Raw genomic sequence first — 19693 nt, forward strand, 5'->3', positions numbered from 1 at the left:
AATTCAGTTGTGTTTTCTCAATGCTATGTAGTGTCATGCAGTTAGTGGCTTTTTATCATACACCATTAACAAATGGCTAAGACTTAATTGCACTAACATTTGTTTTATTAACCAATGCCTTTATGATTTTGACAGCATGTTGACATCTTGCTTCTGTTACTCATAGAAGTTTACCAGATTTTAAGTCTACAGGGAAAATGTTGTGAAGGTAAAGCAATATCTGTTTTTCTCTTTCAATAGCTAAATTTGTTGTATAATTTTAAATTGTTCCAACACAGAGTACTTACGTACCTAGAACTACTTTCTTAGGAATTACTGGTAACTCTTCCCAACCGACCAGAATTTTGTGTAGTTTACCCTATTCCCATTTTCTATGGGTGACCTCAGGCGGAGTGATACGCACCCTGAGGCGATCCGGGGTCAGAGAGCGTGCTAGATTAGGTCGTGCTCCTCAGTAAGTTTCTGGTCGCGATGTGATTCACATCCCGCCGTGCTCTCTCTTACCCAGTGCGACCCTTTGTGTTTACCACGTGGTTCCTGTGCCCGTATCCTTACCCCTTTCCCTTGTGTCCTTGTGTCTCTTGGTGTTAGTGTTTTTATTATGGAGCATCCACGCCGTTGCCCTGGGCCTGTGGCCGGTAAGTCTTGTGGGGCTTTCCTTTCGAAGCCCGAGGTTGATCCACACTCGCGTTGTTCGTCATGTAGGGGCAAAGTATGCTCCCCTACCACCACGTGTTCGGAGTGCGAGTCTTGGGGCGAGATTCAGTGGGTCCTTTATGGGACTAAGAAGAAGAAGTCGGCCAAGAGATCGCCCAAGAAAGCTACCGCGTCCTCTGCTTTGGTGTCCCCGGATGCCTCGTCGGAACGTGGTTCCCTTTCATCTTCCCCTACCCAGGGTAGGCGTCGAGGTAAGTCCGTTGCAGGGAAGCGGCCCATTGTCCTTCCCCAAGAGTCTGATTTACCTGTGGGGGAAGTTTCTGAGGTGTTACAGGCATGTGTGGGGCCTGAGGGAAGTGCGGTAGAGTGTGTAGGAGACGAGGTCCTGGTGCCCGCAGGGCCCGTCTCTACCGAAGACCCGATGTGGGGGAAGTCAGGTACTACCTCTTCTCCCCCATCTTGGGCGTGTGTTTCAGGTACTTCGGCCGCCGGGGGGGATGCCGAGAAAGGCCATTCGTCAAATTCGGACCCTGTCGTTTGGGATATTCCTAGAACACCCTGCAGGTCACACTTCAGACTAGAAGAGGAGTTTGACCATTGGATCGGCCGCAAGAACGTTCCTCAGACCCCCCAGCGCCCGCGGCGACTCTTCCGCCCGTCTTCATGCAGCCTGTGGAAACAGAGGTTCGGCATTGAGTAACCCCCGCGGAGCTGGACGCCTCAGGTGATTCGGCCGATTCCCTTTCCTCCTCCTCGTCTTCCTCGTCCGTGGATTCGTCTTCAGAGGACGATTCCAGGTCCGCAAGGAGGAAGCGCGAGAGGTTCAGGAAGAAGTAGTAGTCCCGCTCCCGTTCAAAGAAGAAGGAGTCCAGACCTTCTAAGAAGAAAGCGAAGAGGAGTAAGTCCAAAGATTGGGTGAGGATCACGGTGCCCCGGAGCGAGCTGTTTAAGGTCACCACAGCTGCGGCCGCTTCCGGGTGGCTCCCTAGAGCCTTGTCCTCACCATCTCTCCCCTCCTGCTCCTCGTACGGACAAGAACCTCACCGAGGGATGCCTTTCCTAGCTCCCCGTGAGCCGCCTAAGTTGTCGAAGGCCTCCGCGCCCCCTACTCTGCAGAGGGAGGCGCTCCGTCAAGTGGAAGGCGTTACGCCAGCCGCGGGCTCCTTGGCTGACTTCATTAAGCTCCAAGGACGCCCTTCGGCCAGGAATATTCCCACAGATACGAGGATGCCCGCAGGGCAAGATAATCCCATGACGGATACCTTCGCCTCTGCGGGTCCGCCCGTGACATTGGCAGTCCCATCCAACGTTGCTCTCCCTACCGTCACCGATGATACTCGTGAGGAAGGACGGGTGACGGAGGCCCTGGTGGAAGGAGGGGAGTGCTCGTCCGATGACATCTCCTCCTACCGCAAAGTGTTGGCCCTCATACGACGGCACCATAGGCTGGATGAACCGATGCCCACCACTGAACAAGCCTAGCTCTCCGGACTTAGCAGGTTGGTGGAGAATCCGGTTCAACAAAGGCCCTCCTTAGCTCTACCCTTAGTTCCTGATGTAAGGCTGGGTATGGAGCATATTGATAAGTTCCTGGACGGCCTAGCAGACGCCCCTAGGAGTCAAAGTGCCTTGAAGCTGCTGCCGGGACTGAAGGCGCAGAAGAGGTTTTGCATACCGGAAGGTCGTCAGGGAGGACCCCGCGCGACGGAGACAGCCATTACCTCATTGAACCAGGGTGCCGCTGAAGACAGAGCGTCCACGGCCCCTGTATGTTTTTCCCCGTCGGAGACCTCCATGATGGAGGACATGGCCCAGGACCTAGTCTACGTGTCCTCCTGGTTGGACTGGTGGGCCTGCACGTTAGTTGGCTTTCAGGCCTCTCATGATTTGTCCCTTCCTGAAAATCAAACCTTACTGAGAGAACTAATTAGCTCAGGGGGCAAGGCCCTAAAATTTTTATCATATCAATCTCTCTCCCAGGCTACCAATTGGGTCCTGAGGAAGAGAGACACTATTCTGAGCAAACTTGCGAGAAAACTCCCGGACCGAGAAGCAAGGAAATTGAGAAACTCCTCAATCTGGGATGAGGCTGTCTTCCCCCTTAAGTTGGTAGACGAGACGATGGAACGGGTGAGGAAGATGAAGGACATGGGAGACCATAGACCTCCCCCTATGAGGTGCCCACCTCCCAGGAGGCCCTCCGTGGACGGCCCTCACACTTCCTGTTCCTCTCCACCTCAACCTAGAGGAGAGCCACCTTCGGCTCCCTGGCAGCAGTCAACTCAGCTCCCCCGTAGAGGTGCCACGGCACCCCAGTCTAACTTTAGACCGTCCTACGGGAACGCAAGAAGAGGTCGGTCCGGCCGCTCCTCCAGAAGGAGATAGGAGCCGAGGCCCCCTACCCCTACTGGAGCCTCAGGTGGGGGAATGCCTCAGACACTCTTGGCAAGCATGGCGGGATTACGGTGCGGATCCCTGGACGGTGACAATCCTGAGGGAAGGTTACAGACTACCCTTCTTAGCGGAACCTCCCCCGCTTATTCCAGCCCTTCAAGCGGAGTGGCTGATTCCCAAGGACCCCTTGAAACGGGCTGCTCTACAGGAGCAAGTGTCTTCCATGATCTCCAAGGGAGCATTGGAACTAGTCGAAGAGCCCAGCCCGGGGTTCTACAGCAGGCTCTTCCTAGTGGAAAAGGCGACAAGGGGATGGAGACCAGTAATAGACCTGTCTGCCCTCAACAAGTTTGTGGCAAAAACCGAGTTCAAGATGGACACTGCCAAGACAGTGTTGGCCGCCTTGAGGGAAGGGGACTTCATGATACCCCTGGACCTCAAGGATGCCTACTTCCAAATCCCTGTCCATCCCTCCAGCAGGAAGTTCCTCAGGATAAAGTGGGATTCCCGAGTGCTACAATTCAAAACCCTTTGCTTTGGGCTGTCGACGGCTCCTCAAGTGTTTACAAGAGTCTTCACGACAGTCTCTGTATGGGCTCACGAGCAGGGCATCCGTCTGATCCGGTACCTGGACGACTGGTTGCTTCTTTCAGCCTCAAAGAAAGAATTGAAGGAACAAGGAGGGAAGTTACTTCGTCTCTGCGAGCAGTTGGGTATCACGGTCAACGTAGCGAAGTCCCAGCTGATCCCCTCCACCAGGATGACCTACTTGGGGATGGTCTTGGACACCCAGCTAGTGAGAGCATTCCCTTCGTTGGAGAGGTTGGAGAACCTAGAGCATGTTCTGCAACCCTTTCTGTTGGACCTTCCCAGGAGGGCCAAGGATTGGCAGAGGTTGTTGGGCCACCTAGTGTCCTTGGAAAAGTTAGTGCCACAAGGGATACTCAAACTTCGAGCAGTGCAGTGGAACCTGAAAGAGCATTGGTCCCAGGGGAGAAACCCCCACAAACTGGTTCCGGTCTCCCCAGAAGCGAAGGTAGCCTTGCAGTGGTGGCACGACAGGAGGAACACCGAGCTGGGGATCCCCTTCGCACCCGATCCTCCGGAAGTCCTATTGTTTACGGATGCGTCGAAGGAAGGTTGGGGCGCTCACTTACTCGACCAATCGTCAAAGGGAAAATGGTCGAGCGAAGAGGCAAAGCACCACATAAACGTGCTAGAGATGATGGCTGTGCTGAGAACGAGTCGAGAATTCGTTCATCTCCTCCGGGGGAACACGGTAGCGTTGATGTGCGACAACGCCACAGTAGTAGCCTACGTAAAGAAGAAAGGGAGTGTAAAGTCGAAAGAGCTATGTTCGTTATCGACGGAACTTCTGGAATGGGCAGCAGAAGAAGGGATCGAGTTCACAGCAAGGTTCATCCCGGGAAAGAGGAACGTCCTGGCGGACGTCCTCAGCAGAGTAAGCCAAGTAATAAGGTCAAAGTGGACTCTACATCCAAGCACAGCTCAGTCAGTCATACTGAAGTGGGGTTCCCCAGTAGTAGACTTATTCGCCACACGTCTGAACGCCCAACTCCCCGTGATCTGTTCTCCAGTTCCAGATCTGTCAGCAGCGTTCGAGGACGCCTTCCAGCACCCTTGGGACGGCCTCGATATGTACGCTTTTCCCCCCTTCGGAATGATACTTCAAGTCCTCAACAGAGTACGGACAACAGCCAACCTTCAGATGACTTTGGTCGCGCCTTGGTGGCCGGAGAGGGAGTGGTTCGCAGACTTAAAAGAACTGGCCCTTCTTCCTCCTTGGCCTCTCCCAGACAGGCCGGACCTTCTTCGTCAACCCCACTTCCAAAGGTTTCACGAAAACCCTCGGTCCCTCCGCCTTCACGCGTGGAGGTTATCGAGCGGCTTCTGAAGAGGGATGGATTCTCATCGAGGACTGCGACGAGGATGTCAGGTTACTTAAGGCGGTCCTCTATCGCTGTCTACCAAGCGAAATGGGCAGTCTTCTCGAAATGGTGCGCTTCCCGTAATATCAAGCCCTTGGGGGCCTCGATCCACGACGTGGCGGACTTCCTAGTGTATCTCAGGGACGATTTGGGGTCGTCCATTCCGGCAATAAAGGGAGTGAGGGCAGCGTTAGGTCAAGTCTTCCTCCTGAAGGGCATTGACTTGGGATCCTCTCGGCACATCTCGATGCTCATCGGGAGTTTTGAGCAGTCGTGCCCCCCACAGGAGGTGAGGGTACCGCAGTGGGACCTAGCCATAGTACTCAAAGTCCTGTCAGAACCTCCCTTTGAGCCCCTCAAGGACATCCTGGATAAGGATCTCGCCCTCAAAACGGTCTTCCTCTTAGCCCTGGCTTCAACAAAGAGGGTTAGTGAGTTGCACGGATTATCGTACGAAGTTTCACACTCAAAAGGGTGGCGGGAGGCCTCCTTTCGGTTCGTCCCCAACTTTGTGGCCAAAACGCAGAACCCAGCCTGTTGGGATCCTCGGTTTGAGGGCTTTTCGGGCCCAGCGATCCCTAGGTCAGACAACCCTAAAGACTTACTCTTATGCCCTGTCAGAGCAGTAAGAAAATACTTTGAAAGGACCTCCAGGCTTCGACCGGAGATCAAGAGCTTATTCGTCTCAACTGGTCAGGTGAAGAAACCAGTCTCTAAGAACTCAATCTCCTTTTGGTTGCGACAAGTAATCAAGAGAGCTTACGAGGTTTCGGGAATCCCTCTTCCAGGTAGACCAAAGCCTCATGATATTAGGGGTCTAGGCACCTCCCTGGCGTTTGAGAAGAACATGGCCGTGGGCCAGATTCTGAAAGCGGGTACCTGGTCCAGACAGTTCACTTTCACGGAACATTACCTGAAGGACTGCTCTAGGAAATCCTGGGACGGGTTCAACCTTGGCCCAGTCATATCAGCCCTGCAAAAGATTTAAAGGTCATGGCCCCAGGGAAACCGGGGGTGGTAAGCCATGAGACATAAGTTCATCCCTTACCTTTCCCCCCTATCATCCTTTCCCTTACCCTTAATCCCCAACGTGGGTGTGAATCAAGAGGCCCTGGCGGCCAGGATATACGTCTTCGACAAGAAATACGTCTCGGAAGTAATGGTTCAGAGGTAAGCCACTTAGACACTAAGTTAGTTTTTTGGGTAGTTTCCCCTATTTTCATTCAGCCTTTAGTAGGGGTCATCGGAACCTAGTTCCCCTTCGAGGTGCCCCCTTTTTCGCCCGATCGTGCTCCTAAACCGTCAGACCCTAGTCCCTGCAGGACACTCCCTCCTAAAGTTTAAGTCTCCTAAGAAAGTAGTTCTAGGTAAGTACTCTGTGTTGGAACAAATCACAAATTTTTAAGTAATTTGTATTTTTCCTAACATACTTACCTAGAACTACTCTCGGGTTATGGCCCGCCCATCCTTCCCCGAGGGTCCTGCAGGCTTGAGGAGAACCCTTTTTTGGCTACGAAACTTACTGAGGAGCACGACCTAATCTAGCACGTTCTCTGACCCCGGGTCGCCTCGGCGCGTATCATTCCGCCTGAGGTGACCCATAGAAAAAGGGAATAGGGTAAACTACACAAAATTCTGGTCGGTTGGGAAGAGTTACCAGTAACTCCTAAGAAAGTAGTTCTAGGTAAGTATGTTAGGAAAAATACAAATTACTTAAAAATTTGTGATTTTTGTATTAATTTCATGTGATAATATATGAACATATTTCATTACAAGCAAATTAAAGTGAGTTTGCTTATGTTTTTAAACACTAGGTAACAAGGTAGAAAATAAACGTTGTTGTTGTCTCTGACAATAGTGGAAAATTGGAACTTTGTTCTAATTTGTTAGACAGTGCTTGGAGAGGGATAGAGAGAGAAGTCCAGCATGTTACAAAAGCCTCTCTACTCATAGGTTTTTTTTTACCTATCTTGTAGAAACTCTTTAATAGTAATACAAAAATAAGATAAATTTTTTGGTTGCATCAAGTTAAAATGGCTGTGTGTCGTTCACTTGCAAGCTCGGTCACTAGTTCATCACAAGTTTTTTCTTTAAGGTAAATATAGGAATCAGTAACTCAATTACCAAAATTAGTCTCTAAACTAAAGTACTTCAGTTCAGTATAAAGAATATAAATAAATATTCAATCACAGTTTAGTGAGGTTATAAACAATAGATTATAAAGAAAGTAAAAGGAAGATATAGAGGAAGAACCAGGATGAGAGGAAGTATTTCCTTTTAGTCTTTAAGACAGCTTCTTTCTGAAAGGTGTCCATATTGTTATTCAAAGACAACTCATACATCTCAATTTATATAGTTTGTCTTGGGTAAGATCTGTAAATTGTTATAACAAATACAAAGAAAGGCTGGTAATTCAAGTACCTTTTAGTGTCAAAGACTTTTATCTACGAAACAGATCAATTATCCAATCTAGGTTTGGATTGCAAACTAATCTCTGCCCTTGATTCTGTCAGAAAGGAAATTGCAGATAATCAAAAGAAATACTTTTTTGGATTCTTTTTTTAGATCTGACAAATGTGGTACGGAAAGATAAAGTACTGTATATAATAAGATTTAAATCTAATTAAACATTGGTTTAACTTCAAAAAATTAGTAATACATTGTTTATTGGTTTAAATTAATGTTGCCAGATACCAAAATGAGGTTGGTTCCAGATTATTAGCTTTAGATAATCATTTTTTTCCTCGATATTAAAATATTGAATTGGTAATTCTAGTTAATATGAAATACATTTCAGATTCACATTACCGTACATTTCCAACTTTTTATTTCTTTTCACAGTTAAGGGCAGGTGATGTTAGAAATTAAGAGTACAGTGAACACATTACAGAGAAGTGGAAAAAATCAAAGATTAAGATAAAATATCCCTTAACGAGAATCATTTGAATAATAGGGATTGAATCTAAGAAAAGTTTTCCCCATTTTTATCCGGCACGGATGCTGTGAGATGCTTTTTCCCAATCTGTGGATCCTGGCTGCAGTCAGAAAGTTCCCAGATTCATCTATCCTCCAGCCTTCACTTGTAAAAGGAACCATTTTCCTATCCAAGTTAGCTAGAAAATACAACAAAGGCATTAATATTTAGTCTAGATGTTGTAAAATTTTGGTTAAAGATGTGATAAAAAAAGTTTTAAACCTTTGTCCAGGGTTTTTTACAAGATATTCTGTGTCCCCAAATCAGTGGGGGGTTGAAAAATAGTTCTAGATATTTTGAATCTATTAAGTTAACAATTCTTATAGGGATCCCCCATTCCATCCTGTTCCGGTGGGGCAGGGGATTTGGGACTATCTATCTCACCAGGGGAGTTCTATTCAGCTCTCCATCTCTAGACATTCAACTGTTCTCAGGAGGGTTGAGAAGCACACTTGATCGTCTCGGGGTATTGACCGAAGAGGTACACGTCAATATCCTCAAGATGCAAGCATCTTTTCTACGGTTGCAGGCATTCCAAGAACTTTTGAAGAGGCACTCTGTAGTGTTGAGTGACAACACCATTTAGTGGCCTACATCAACAAGCAAGGGACCACTGTCTCATACCCTCTTTGTGAGCTGACATGGTGGATGTACATCTGGGCAGTGCATCATGCCTTAGAGTGGTCAGCAAGGTACATTCCTGGCAAGAGGAATGTACTAGCAGACATACTCAATTGCCATGGGAAGAATGGTCCCTACATCATCTTGTGGTGGAAAGGCATGGGGATCTCCAGGGATCAACCTTTTTGCCACCTGACTGATCAAGAAGCTCCCCATGTTCTGCCTCCCCCATTCTGGACCTATGGGTGGTGTTTGAAGACATCTTCCAACATCCATGGGATCACCTGGACTCGTACGCCATTCCAGGATGACCCTAGCAGCTCCTAGATGGCCTCGAGTTGATGGTCTCCCAATCTGCATGCTCGTCTGCTCAGGGTTCCGGGAGACCTAGCATTGTGGCCCATGCTTCACTGACAGACACCTATAAAGGTACCACCAGGTCTTCGCGGGTGGAGATTATTCTGCATCTCCAAGCGAAAGGGTTTTCGTGAGGCACTGCACACGAGATGTCTGGATGCTTAAGGAAGTCCTCTTCATCTGTCTACCAGGCCAAGTAGGCTATCTTGTGTGATTGGTGGCGTACAAGGGATATTTTTCCTTTTTGGAGCAACTTTAGCACAGTTCTCTGATTTCCTTGTCTTCCTTCACTGGGAGAAGTGCCTCTTAATTGCTTCTGTCAAAGGCTACCATTCGACCTTGAATTTGGTCTACCGACTGAAAGGTATAGACCTCTATGCTTCCTGGAGTTGTCTATGCTTATAAGTAGCTTTGAGCAGTCTTGCCGGATCTTGGGTCCCTTGCATGAGACGTGACTTTAGTCCTCGAGGTTCTTACGTGAGTTAACAGGGTCTCTCATTTAATTACCCATGCCGAGGTGTGGAAGGAGGTTTCCTTTAGTTTTGTTCTAAACTTTGTGGCCAAAACCCAGAACCCAGTGGCGCATGACCATAAGTTCGAGTTTCCAAGGAAATCTAGGCAAGGCTTCTATAGAATTGAGACTTCCAAAATTGTCCTCCCCCACTGAAATCTTGGGTATCATGAACAATCTGATTTAAAATCCTTGGGAGGTATCCAAAAACCTTCTCTATCACAGCCTTGTGTAGGTTTAATAATCTCTAATCTCAGAATGTGAGCTTTGGCTAAACTGTTTGGATAAGTTGGAAATGGAAGGTGGCACTTAAACAAGGAATGATTTGGAGACAGCAATTTGCAATTTGACAACCTTCCTTTATTATAGATAGGACCCAAGGATCTAGTCGAATGGTATCCCAAAGCTGATGAAAGTTGGAGTCTTCCCTAACTGAGACCTATAGGGAAGGACTGTGTGGTGGAAAGGCATGGGGATCTCCAGGGATCAACCTTTTGGCCACCTGGCTAATCAAGAAGCTCCCCATGTACTGCCTCCCCCATTCTGGACCTATGGGTGGTGTTTGAAGACATCTTCCATCATCCATGGGATCACCTGGACTCGTACGACATTCCACTGTTTAATCTTATCAGGGGTAATCAACAGTGATCATTACACTAGGACTCAGGATAACCTTAGTAGCTCTTGGATGGCCTCGAGTTGAATGGTATCCCAATCTGCATGCTCGTCTGCTCAAGGTCCCGGGAGACCTACCCTTGTGGCCCATGTTTCACTGACAGACACCTATAGAGGTACCACCAGGTCTTTGCGGGTGGAGATTATTCTGCATCTCTAAGCGAAAGGGTTTTCTTGAGGCACTGCACACGAGATGTCTGGATGCTTAAGGAAGTCCTCTTCATCTGTCTACCAGGCCAAGTAGGCTGTCTTGTGTGATTAGTGGCGTACAAGGGATATTTTTCCGTTTGGAGCAACTTTAGCACAGTTCTCTGATTTCCTTGTCTTCCTTCACTGGGAGAAGTGCTTCTTAATTGCTTCTGTCAAAGGCTACCATTCGACCTTGAATTTGGTCTACCGACTGAAAGGTATAGACCTCTATGCTTCCTGGAGTGTCTATGCTTATAAGTAGCTTTGAGCAGTCTTGCCGGATCTTGGGTCCCTTGCATGAGACGTGACTTAGTCCTCAAGGCTCATACGTGAGTTAACAGGGTCTCTCATTTAATTACCAATGCCGAGGTGTGGAAGGAGGTCTCCTTTAGTTTTGTTCTAGACTTCGTGGACAAAACCCGGAACCCAGTGGCGCATGACCACAAGTTCGAGTTTCCATGGAAAAGACAAGGATTCTATAGAATTGAGACGTCAAAAATTGTCCTCCCCCACTGAAATCTTGAGTATCATGAACAATCCGATTTAAAATCCTTGGGAGGTATCTAAAAACCTTCTCTATCACAGCCTTATGTAGGTTTTATAATCTCTAATCTCAGAATATGAGCTTTGGCTAAACTGCTTAGATAAGTTGGAAATGGAAGGTGGCACTTAGACAAGGAATGATTTGGAGACAGCAATTTGCAATTTGACAACCTTCCTTTATTATGGATAGGGCCAAGGATCGAGTCGAATGGTATCCCAAAACTGATGAAAGTTGGAGTCTTCCCTAACAGAGACCTATAGGGAAGGACTGACATTGCATTCTTTAGTAAGATTGACGTGTCTTGTTGACAAAAGTAGCCACCAGTGAATGGTAGGGAGAAAAAGAGAGCCTTTATGAAAGTGACCTCAGAGCATCATCGCTTTGTTCTGGAGGTTACCTGAATTACCACATTATCAATCCCATCTTATTCTAATATGGACCCCAATATAGGAGCAGTAATTCAATAGAGTTTCTGCGTATTGATTACTCCCCTAGCCATAGAGGAACACAGTTATTCCCTACATTTAAAAACAAATACAGGTATTACAAACACTTAAGTAGCCTCCAGAGATCCACCTGAAATAGTTTCATCTGAAAAAGTTATGTAATCTAAGATAAGATTAGGATCTGGGCGATCTGCAATCTTTTCTGTCATAAGAATCAAAATATCCCCTTTTATAAACTCTGCAAAATATAAAACTTCAACTATACTATATTATATTTCCAAGAAAACATATTTCTTTACTTACTTAGATGGCTGCTTTTCTGGTCCCATACAGCAGGGGAACCCCGCTCTCTACAGGACCTCCACTGTCGTTTTACCTCGTTCGTTCAGAATATTTAACGTTTCATATTGCGTATTGTTCATTTACTGTTAAATCATCACTGTCAAAGGACTCTATGAAATAAGAAAGTCTTCAGTTTCCTCTTGAAAGCCTTAATGTCTTCAATCATTCGAATGTTTCATGGGAGCTTTTTATATAGTCTTGGGGCTGCATATTTAAAGGCTCTGAAGCCTAAAGTAGACATAAATCTAGGTTCCAATAGTTTGAAGCCATCTGTAACTATTCTCGTGTCGACAAGATTTGTTGGCTGCGCAATATGTAACAGTTCTCTTAAGTATTTTGGACGCCCGGTTCTGATAACTTGGTGGGTTATTGTACATATTTTAAATTCAATTCTCGCTTTAATCGGCAGCCAGTGTAAATCAATTAGTATAGGGGTGATCCTTTCTCTAGGTGGGACAGCTTTTATCAGTCTTGCTCTTCTGTTTAGTATGTTTTATAATTTCTTAAGTTGCACTTTTGGTAAATTGTAATATATAGAGTTGCAGTAGTCAATCCTGTTAATAACATAGTTTGTCACAAGTTTCTATTTCTAGAGATGCTAAAAGTGGGGCATTCTGTCAACAAATGCCTCACTCAGAGTAATAGACAGTCATCACAATATGGCTGGTGTTGCCCAGTCATCAGAAACTCATGTTAACCAAGTATGACCAATGCGAAGACAAAAGACAATTTTATTTAAGGACTTATCTTTGATGTGAACAGCTACTAACTGAAGATAATCCTTTATAAGAGGAACTGAGAGTGACCTACCATTCTGCATAGTGGTTATTCAAATTACACTTTTGCCCCTGGCATGTGACACAAAGGAAAATGAGGAGGATCGTCACCCAGCAATAATTCCCTTGAACAATCCTCATACAACAAAGAAGCTAAATGTATCCCCTGAACTTTAATAATTAATAGATAACAAATTTCCATAGAACTTCCTAAAACACAAAATGATAATCTGGAGCATAAGTAATGTATTCACTAGCACCAGGCAATGAGAGAATGGAGATATAGAGATATGACAAACTTAAAACAGAGTTTGTATTTTTCCTAACATACAAACCCGAATTCTTTACTATAGGAGATATTCTAGCGCGAGCTGGAAAATACGGCAGAAAACCTTAACAAGGTCGTTAACGACCGGGCATGTAGTTATCCACCTGTTAGTGGTGGGGGACTGCCGGTCGGTAGCTACTGAATACCTTCAATGGGATTCTAGCTAGGACTATTTTTAGGGGGCGGTGACGGAGGGAAGATTTGTGTAAAGAATTAGGGTTTGTATGTTAGGAAAAATACAAACTCTGTTATAAGTTTGTCGTTTGTTCCTACACTAGATACAAACCCCTCATTCTTTACTATAGGAGACTTAGTCTTGAGGTCAGGGTGGTAAAGGAGTTCCCTATTCCTAGGGAACATAGTCCTCAGACTAGACTCTTTTGACGAAAAAATCTCCCGTTAAACTTTTCTTTGTAGATCCCCATAATCTTAGCCCGACAAATGTTCCAGGATGAAGAGGGTCGGGAACATTCAACTCGGACCCTTTCATACTTAGGATTACCCCGACCTTGAAAAGGGGAACCCTCGTGACTACGAGTATAACATACCCTGTGAGAGGAGTCAGAAGAGTTTCATACCTTATTTCCATTGGCGAGTCCAGCTGAAACTGGTTACAGACTAGGATACCCAGATGGGAGGAAGAAGAAAGCGCAGAAGATAGATGGATGTCCTCCTAAAAGCCTAGTGTAACACAGAATCCTCGACCAGTGGCTACTGCCCCCTGAAAGGGCGTAAGGTAGCTACAGCACCTGTTGACCTGCCACAATAGGCCCTATAGAAAAGGTGTTTAGAGACCTATATGTCACATCGGTTAAATAGTGAGTGGTGAATGTAGATTGGCGTTTCCAGACTCCAGCTCTTAAGACTTGGGAGACTGAAAAATTTTTCTTAAATGCCAATGAGGCAGCCACTCCCCTAACTTGATGGGCTTTGGGTTGAGCTGCCTCTGGGTCTCCGTGAATGGCTCTCGCAATAACTTTCTTGAGCCAGAAAGAGATGGTGTTGCGAGAGATTCTCTTCTTTACCTTGTTGGTACTGAGGAAGAGATGACGGATGCGTGGTCTGAAAGGTCTGGTGCACTTGAGGTATTTCCTTAGCGCCCTGACTGGGCACAGTAGCAATTGGTCAGTATCCTGTGTTACCTTACTGAGGCTGGAAAATTGAAATTCTCTAAACCTCTCATCGGCTGATGAAGGACTGAGTTTTGGCCACAAAGCCTGGCACGAAGCTGAGCGAGACTTCCCCCCATCCTCTAGAATGGGTGACTTCGTAGGATAGACCATGTAGTTCACCAACCCTTTTTGCCGAGGCCAGAGCTTCTAGGAAGATGGTCTTAAGGGTTAGGAAGTAGTCAGAGGTCCTATTTATGGGCTCATAGGGTGGACCCTTCAAGAAACGTAAGACCAGGGACACGTCCAAAGCTGGTGGTCTAATCTCAATTGGGGGGCAAGATCTCTCAAAACCTCGAATCAACAAGGTGATATCTTCTGAGGTGGAAAGGTCAACCCCTCTCAGTCTACAGATGAGGCTTAAGGCTGAACGATAGCCTTTAATTGCCGAGACTGAGAGGAGTTTTTCCTCCCTGAGGTACACAAGGAAGTCTGCCACTAATGGAAGAGAGGGATCGAGTGGAGACATGCCTCGCCCTTTACACCAAGCTGCAAACTCTCTCCATCTTGCTTGGTAGAGGTTTGTGGAAGATTGGCGCAGATACCTGGACATATGCTCAGCCACCTTCCCTGGAAAGCCTCTGCTTCTGAGGAGTGACTGGACAGCCTCCAGGCTTGAAGCTTCAGGAAGGGGATTCTCCTGTGGGGGAAACCACTGTGTGGCTGCGTCAGCAGAAAGGGTTCTGGAGGCAGAAACCTTGGAACTTGAACCAGCAGGGAAAGAAGGTCTGCGTACCATTTCCTGCTTGGCCATGCCGGAGCTATTAGGGTTAGCTTGCAGTTCCGGGAGGTCCTGAGTTTGTTGGTCAGCCTTCTGAGCAGGCAAAAGGGTGGAAAGGCATATGCGTCCAGGTTGTCCCAAGAATGTTGAAGGACGTCCTGGATCGCTGCCTGATGGTCTAGAACTGGGGACCCGTAGCGGGGAAGTTTCGCATTCAGAGAAGTGGCAAACAGGTCTATTGTGGGGAAACCCCACAAAGCTATTACTGTCTTCGCTACTCGAGGATCCAAAGACCATTCGCCACTTAACACTTTATGATGCCTGCTCAGTTGATCCGCCACGATGTTTCTCCGGCCCAGAATAAACCTGGCTGTGAGAGAAATGTTGAGACCTTCTGCCCACTGACAAATCTGGACCGCTAGCAGACAGAGGTCTCCTGCCCGAGTATCCCCTTGTTTGTTGATGTACGAGACGGCTGTGGAGTTGTCGCTTGTCAGCACCACCTCTCGTCCTTGCAGATCTTTTATAAAGTAATTTAGGCCTTTCCAGGCTGCTAATAATTCCAGGTGATTTATATGGAGAGAGTGTTCTATCGGGGACCAAACTCCTTATGCTAATTTCGGGACTAGGTGGGAACCCCAGCCCCGTAGCGATGCGCCCGAAAAGAGTTTTAACTTCGGATTGGAGCTTTGGAGGCGCTTGCCCTTTTGGGTATTCTCTCTGGTTGACCACCAATGAAGATCTTGTATCACCAGAGCTGGAACCTCCACTGACAAGAATGGGGAATCGATCTTTTGAGACCAATGGGTCTTCAGATGCCACTGGAGACTTCTCATTCTTGATCTTCCGCCTGGAACTAGTTTTTCCAGGGAGGAAAGATGGCCCAGAATTCTCTGCCACGACTTGGCTGTAGGAGACAAGAGTTGGGCAATGGATTATTCCAGTCTCCAAAGTCTGTCTTCCAAAGGGAACACCCTCTCTACCTGGGTGTTGATGGACATACCCAGATAGTTTAAGACTTGGGTTAGAGAATCAAGCAAGACTTCTCTGCATTTACAAGGATCCCCAGGTCCTTGCAAAGGTCTAGAAGTCTTCTCAGGTGATCCAGAGCTAGTTCCCTGAACGAGGCCAGGAGTAGCCAATCGTCTAGGTACCTTAGCAGATGTATCCTGTGCTTGTGAGCCCACGAGGAAACGAGTTCGAAAACCCTCGTAAAGACCTGTGGGGCGGTCGAGAGGCCGAAGCATAGAACTTTGAACTCGAAGATTCGACCCTGAACCAGAAAGCGCAGGAATTTCCAATATGCGTGATGGATCGGCACTTGGAAATATTCGTCTTTTAAGTCCACAGATGCCATAAAGTCTCCTGGACGCACCGCTTGGGTCACGGAGGCTGCTGTCTCCATTTTGAATGGAGTTTGCTCCACAAACTGATTCAAGGTAGTGAGATCGATTACTGGTCTCCAACCTCCCGAGGCTTTTTCTACCAGAAAGAGGCGACAGAAAAACCCTGGGGAGGTGTTGGACACCTCTTGTATGGCGCCTTTTAGAAGCATGCTCTGGATCTCCTGAGCTAGAGCTTGCTGTTTCCCGGGATCCCGAGGGCCCTGGGAGGACGAGATCGGGGGAGGAATTAGAGGAGGAGGAGAGCCTATGAAGGGGATGCGGTACCCCCAACGAAGCACCTTGATGGTCTATTGCATGGCCCCCATAGCCTTCCACCTCCTCCAACTCCCCTGCAGGCACCCCCCTACGCACTGAGGGGGGAGTCGTGACCCTATTTCTGTCTAGGGTTCCTCCCTCTGCCTTTAGCCTTGGGAGGAGCCAACTTTCCTCTGCCCATTGGTTTGGCTATAAAAGAGGGGCGGCTGAGGCTCTTGGCTGGGAGTGGAGTTGCGGTTGTGGTTTTGGGTTGTGGAGTTGGCTGCTGTTGCATTGTGAGAAGGGAGGCAGCCTTCTGCATCGCGGTGTCCTGCGTCTCTTTCCTCCAAGTATTTAAGGCAGAGGAAACTGCCTGTTTAGAAAAGAGGAGAGGTTGCAGAAGGTCCGAGTTTCTCAAATCTGACTTCTCGGCCTTACCGATGCTCCTATGAAGTCTGGAAACTACTGATTCCCTCCTTTTGAGGATCCAATTGCCCCACATGGTTGCAGTTGTAGCAGTTAGGAAGTCCATTGTCTTAGCCTCCGCAGCTAGGACTTCCTGCAGGGACTGCATGGAGGTTTGGTTTGATAGGTCTTCGTGACTCGCTAGGTAGCCGACTGTGCCTGACCACGTGTCAAACCTGGATAATGCCTCCAGAAGGGACATTGACGCTGCTTCCATTGCCGAGGCTTCTGTGGCAGTGAAGGAGACTGGGAGAGAAGTCTCTCTTTCTGAAGAGCAGCCAGTTGTGAGCCTTGCTGTGAGGAGATCCAGGGTCAGAGGAGAAGGGTTGGCGTCTCTGACCTTATAAAAGCGCTTTTCCCTCGAAAACGGTAATTATAGAAGTTTATGGGATTCTTGAGACTTCAAGGAACCCGCTTCCCCCGAGACCGCCTGCGAAACCTTCCTCAAATGGCCTGCAGTGTGAATAGACCAGGGAAGTTCGATTCTGGTCTTAGGGTTTGGTGGAGGACGACATATTCTTTCTAAAGCTGGAGCGTCGGTATGTCGAGGCGACAGATGTATTTCGCCGAGGCCTGAGATATTACACATAGTTCTTAGACCCCTCACATAGGAGGACTCTAAGTCCTTTGATGGTTACTCTTCCGAGGAATCTTCCAGTCGCGCTAATTCCTCGCGAGGAAGGGCGATAGAAGTCTGAGTGTCTGGAGGTAGCGGCGAAGTAGAAGTAGGATACTCCATTGCCGTTGTTCCAAGGGAAGGCAGAGCGCTGGCTAACGGCGCCGCGAGCTCCTGACCTTGCGTGGAAGTCGATGGTCTAGGCGTAGGTAACCGAATTATCGGTACTGTCTTAGTAAGAGGTTGCTTTGATTGGCGGTCTGGCCTTTTCCCTCTGTTCTCAACCGAGGAGAAGAAGGGTTGAACCCCTGCGTCTTCTTCTGAGGTTCTCGTGAGGCTTGTATTCCGTAACTCGTTAGGGAGCACGGGAACCGGAGCTGTCCTGTCTGAAACACGAGGGCAAGGTGAATGACCCCGCTCGGAGATGCCCAGAGGGTTGCACGATCGGGAAGTTGATGGATGGGAGCGCTCTCTCTCTGTTGATACATAGCGACGGTGAGGAGAAGTGCTCTTTCTCCCTTTCCTAGAGTGATCTGAGTTCCTCAAACTAATATGTGAAGGAGAGGGATCACGCCCAGAGTGCGCTTTTCCCTTGTCCGCACACCGGGCGCGATTAGATGAAAAATCATGGGAAGAGCTTCTACAGCGTGAGCGCTTATTACGCTTAGGAGAACTCTCTTGTGACGAAGAGCGAGAACGTATCGTAGCGCTCCTTTTCTTAAAGCGCCTAGATGATCCCTCATGAGAGGAAGTCGATCGTGAGGCAGAACGATGACGCGAGAAAGTGCTCTTCTTATGTTTGTGATGAGAGCACTTATAGTCTCTCGGCGAGACATTTCGTGAAGAGATAGAAGGCTAGGAAGAGCGAGAACGATGACGTCTCTTCCTACGTCGCCTGTCTCTCTGACGAGAATGTCTGGGCAAAGGAGAGCGAGCTCTCCTTTTCCTCCTCTCTCTCTCTCCCTCCTAGCCTCCGAGGAGGGTGAGGACGATGAGGAAGAGGAGGAGGGGGAGGGGGTGGTACTGCGGTGTTTGTGCTTGCCACGTTGTAGTTTCGTAGAAGCGCAAGCGAGGTGCGAAGTCCCGCGAAGTTACTATATCTGCTGAAACTTCTGCGGGCTCCGACTGAGTTGACGGGAGGTAGGCGAAGTCTGGAACTCCCGAGGGTTCCAAAACAGAAGGGACCTGAGGTAAAACTGTGCCCGCGAGGAACTGGTTCCACACTTCCTCCGAAGGAGAACTAGGAAGTCCAAGGGCAGGCCATACTGCACGTACGTGATCTGAAATGGAAGCGGTAATAGAGTCATTCCCCGTGGCGGAAAAAATTGTCCCACTGGGAGGGGCAACGTGATCTGCCTGACCAAGGGGAATGGGGGTTAAGTCAATGGTGCTGCTCTTCCTTGACTTCCCTTCGGAGGATGAAGGCAAGGAAGAGTCTGAAGGGAGAGATCAAGAGGCCGAAGAAGAGGCCCGAGACTCCTTACCTTTCGACGGCGAACCTGGAAGTAACGAATCCTTTTTAGATTTCTTCTTCTTTTCCTCACGAACTTTTCCCACTGAGAGGGCGACCATTCTCTACATTCTTGGCAGGGGGAGCCTTCAGAACACCTATGACCTCTGCACGAAGGGCATAGGGAATGAGGATCCACCTCCAGTAGTGACATGAATGTGCCACAAGATTTCGGGGGAACCCCGGGACACTTCCTCATAATAGAGGACATCACATCTAACAAAGAAAAAGAAAAAGTTAATCAAAAACACAATAAAGAAAGGCTAGTCTGCCAGTTAAACAAAAGCAGGAGCAGCGGTGTTACCACTGCGACGGCTAGAATTCGATTGAAGGTATTCAGTAGCTACCGACCGGCAGTTCCTCACCACTAATAGGTGGATAACTACCAGCCCGGTCGTTAACGACCTTGTTAAGGTTTTCTGCCGAATTTTCCAGCTCGCGCTAGAATATCTCCTATAATAAAGAATGAAGGTTTATATCTAGTGTAGGAACAAATAGTTTAAGTTTATCCACAAGGTAGCATTGCCATACAACGCCATATAATCTCAATACTGTACTACTGTACACTTGAGGGTCAAGGTAATTACAATGAAAAAAATGTGACATTTTTAGTTTCAGGGCAGACACTAACATTTAACTAGCTGAGAAGTAGAAACTATATGAATGCTAGAGGAGTATAGAAATAAGTACAGTGTAATTGTTTCATCTCTAATATAAACCCTTTCGCTCCATTGAGAAATATACTTTCAGCGAAGCTGGAAGACTAGCCGTAAGACTTTTAGTGAGGTTAAACTACCCACCGGTAGTTA

The 19693-nt window shown here is 47.7% G+C and overlaps 1 protein-coding gene and 1 long non-coding RNA gene across 4 annotated transcripts in view; one reads left to right on the forward strand and one right to left on the reverse strand.

The window, feature by feature from the left end:
- The window catches only part of LOC137639857 (PH and SEC7 domain-containing protein-like), a 261377-nt gene that overhangs the window by 193528 nt on the left and 48156 nt on the right, over window positions 1-19693 (forward strand). Inside the window, exon 12 of one of the 3 annotated variants that reach the window (XM_068372117.1) lies at window positions 136-208. The exons of the other annotated variants lie outside the window; for them this stretch is intronic. Coding sequence (XP_068228218.1) covers window positions 136-166 — 31 coding nt within the window. The 3' untranslated portion in view covers window positions 167-208. The remainder of the gene's footprint in view (window positions 1-135; window positions 209-19693) is intronic. 3 annotated transcript variants of the gene reach the window in all.
- LOC137639859 (uncharacterized) overlaps window positions 6777-19693 on the reverse strand; it is a 76117-nt gene continuing 63200 nt past the window's right edge. Inside the window, exon 3 of the long non-coding RNA XR_011044280.1 lies at window positions 6777-8113. This is a non-coding gene — a long non-coding RNA (uncharacterized lncRNA). The remainder of the gene's footprint in view (window positions 8114-19693) is intronic.

This window comes from Palaemon carinicauda, chromosome 4, assembly GCF_036898095.1.
Source record: "Palaemon carinicauda isolate YSFRI2023 chromosome 4, ASM3689809v2, whole genome shotgun sequence".
NCBI classification, from domain to species: Eukaryota; Metazoa; Arthropoda; class Malacostraca; order Decapoda; family Palaemonidae; genus Palaemon; species Palaemon carinicauda.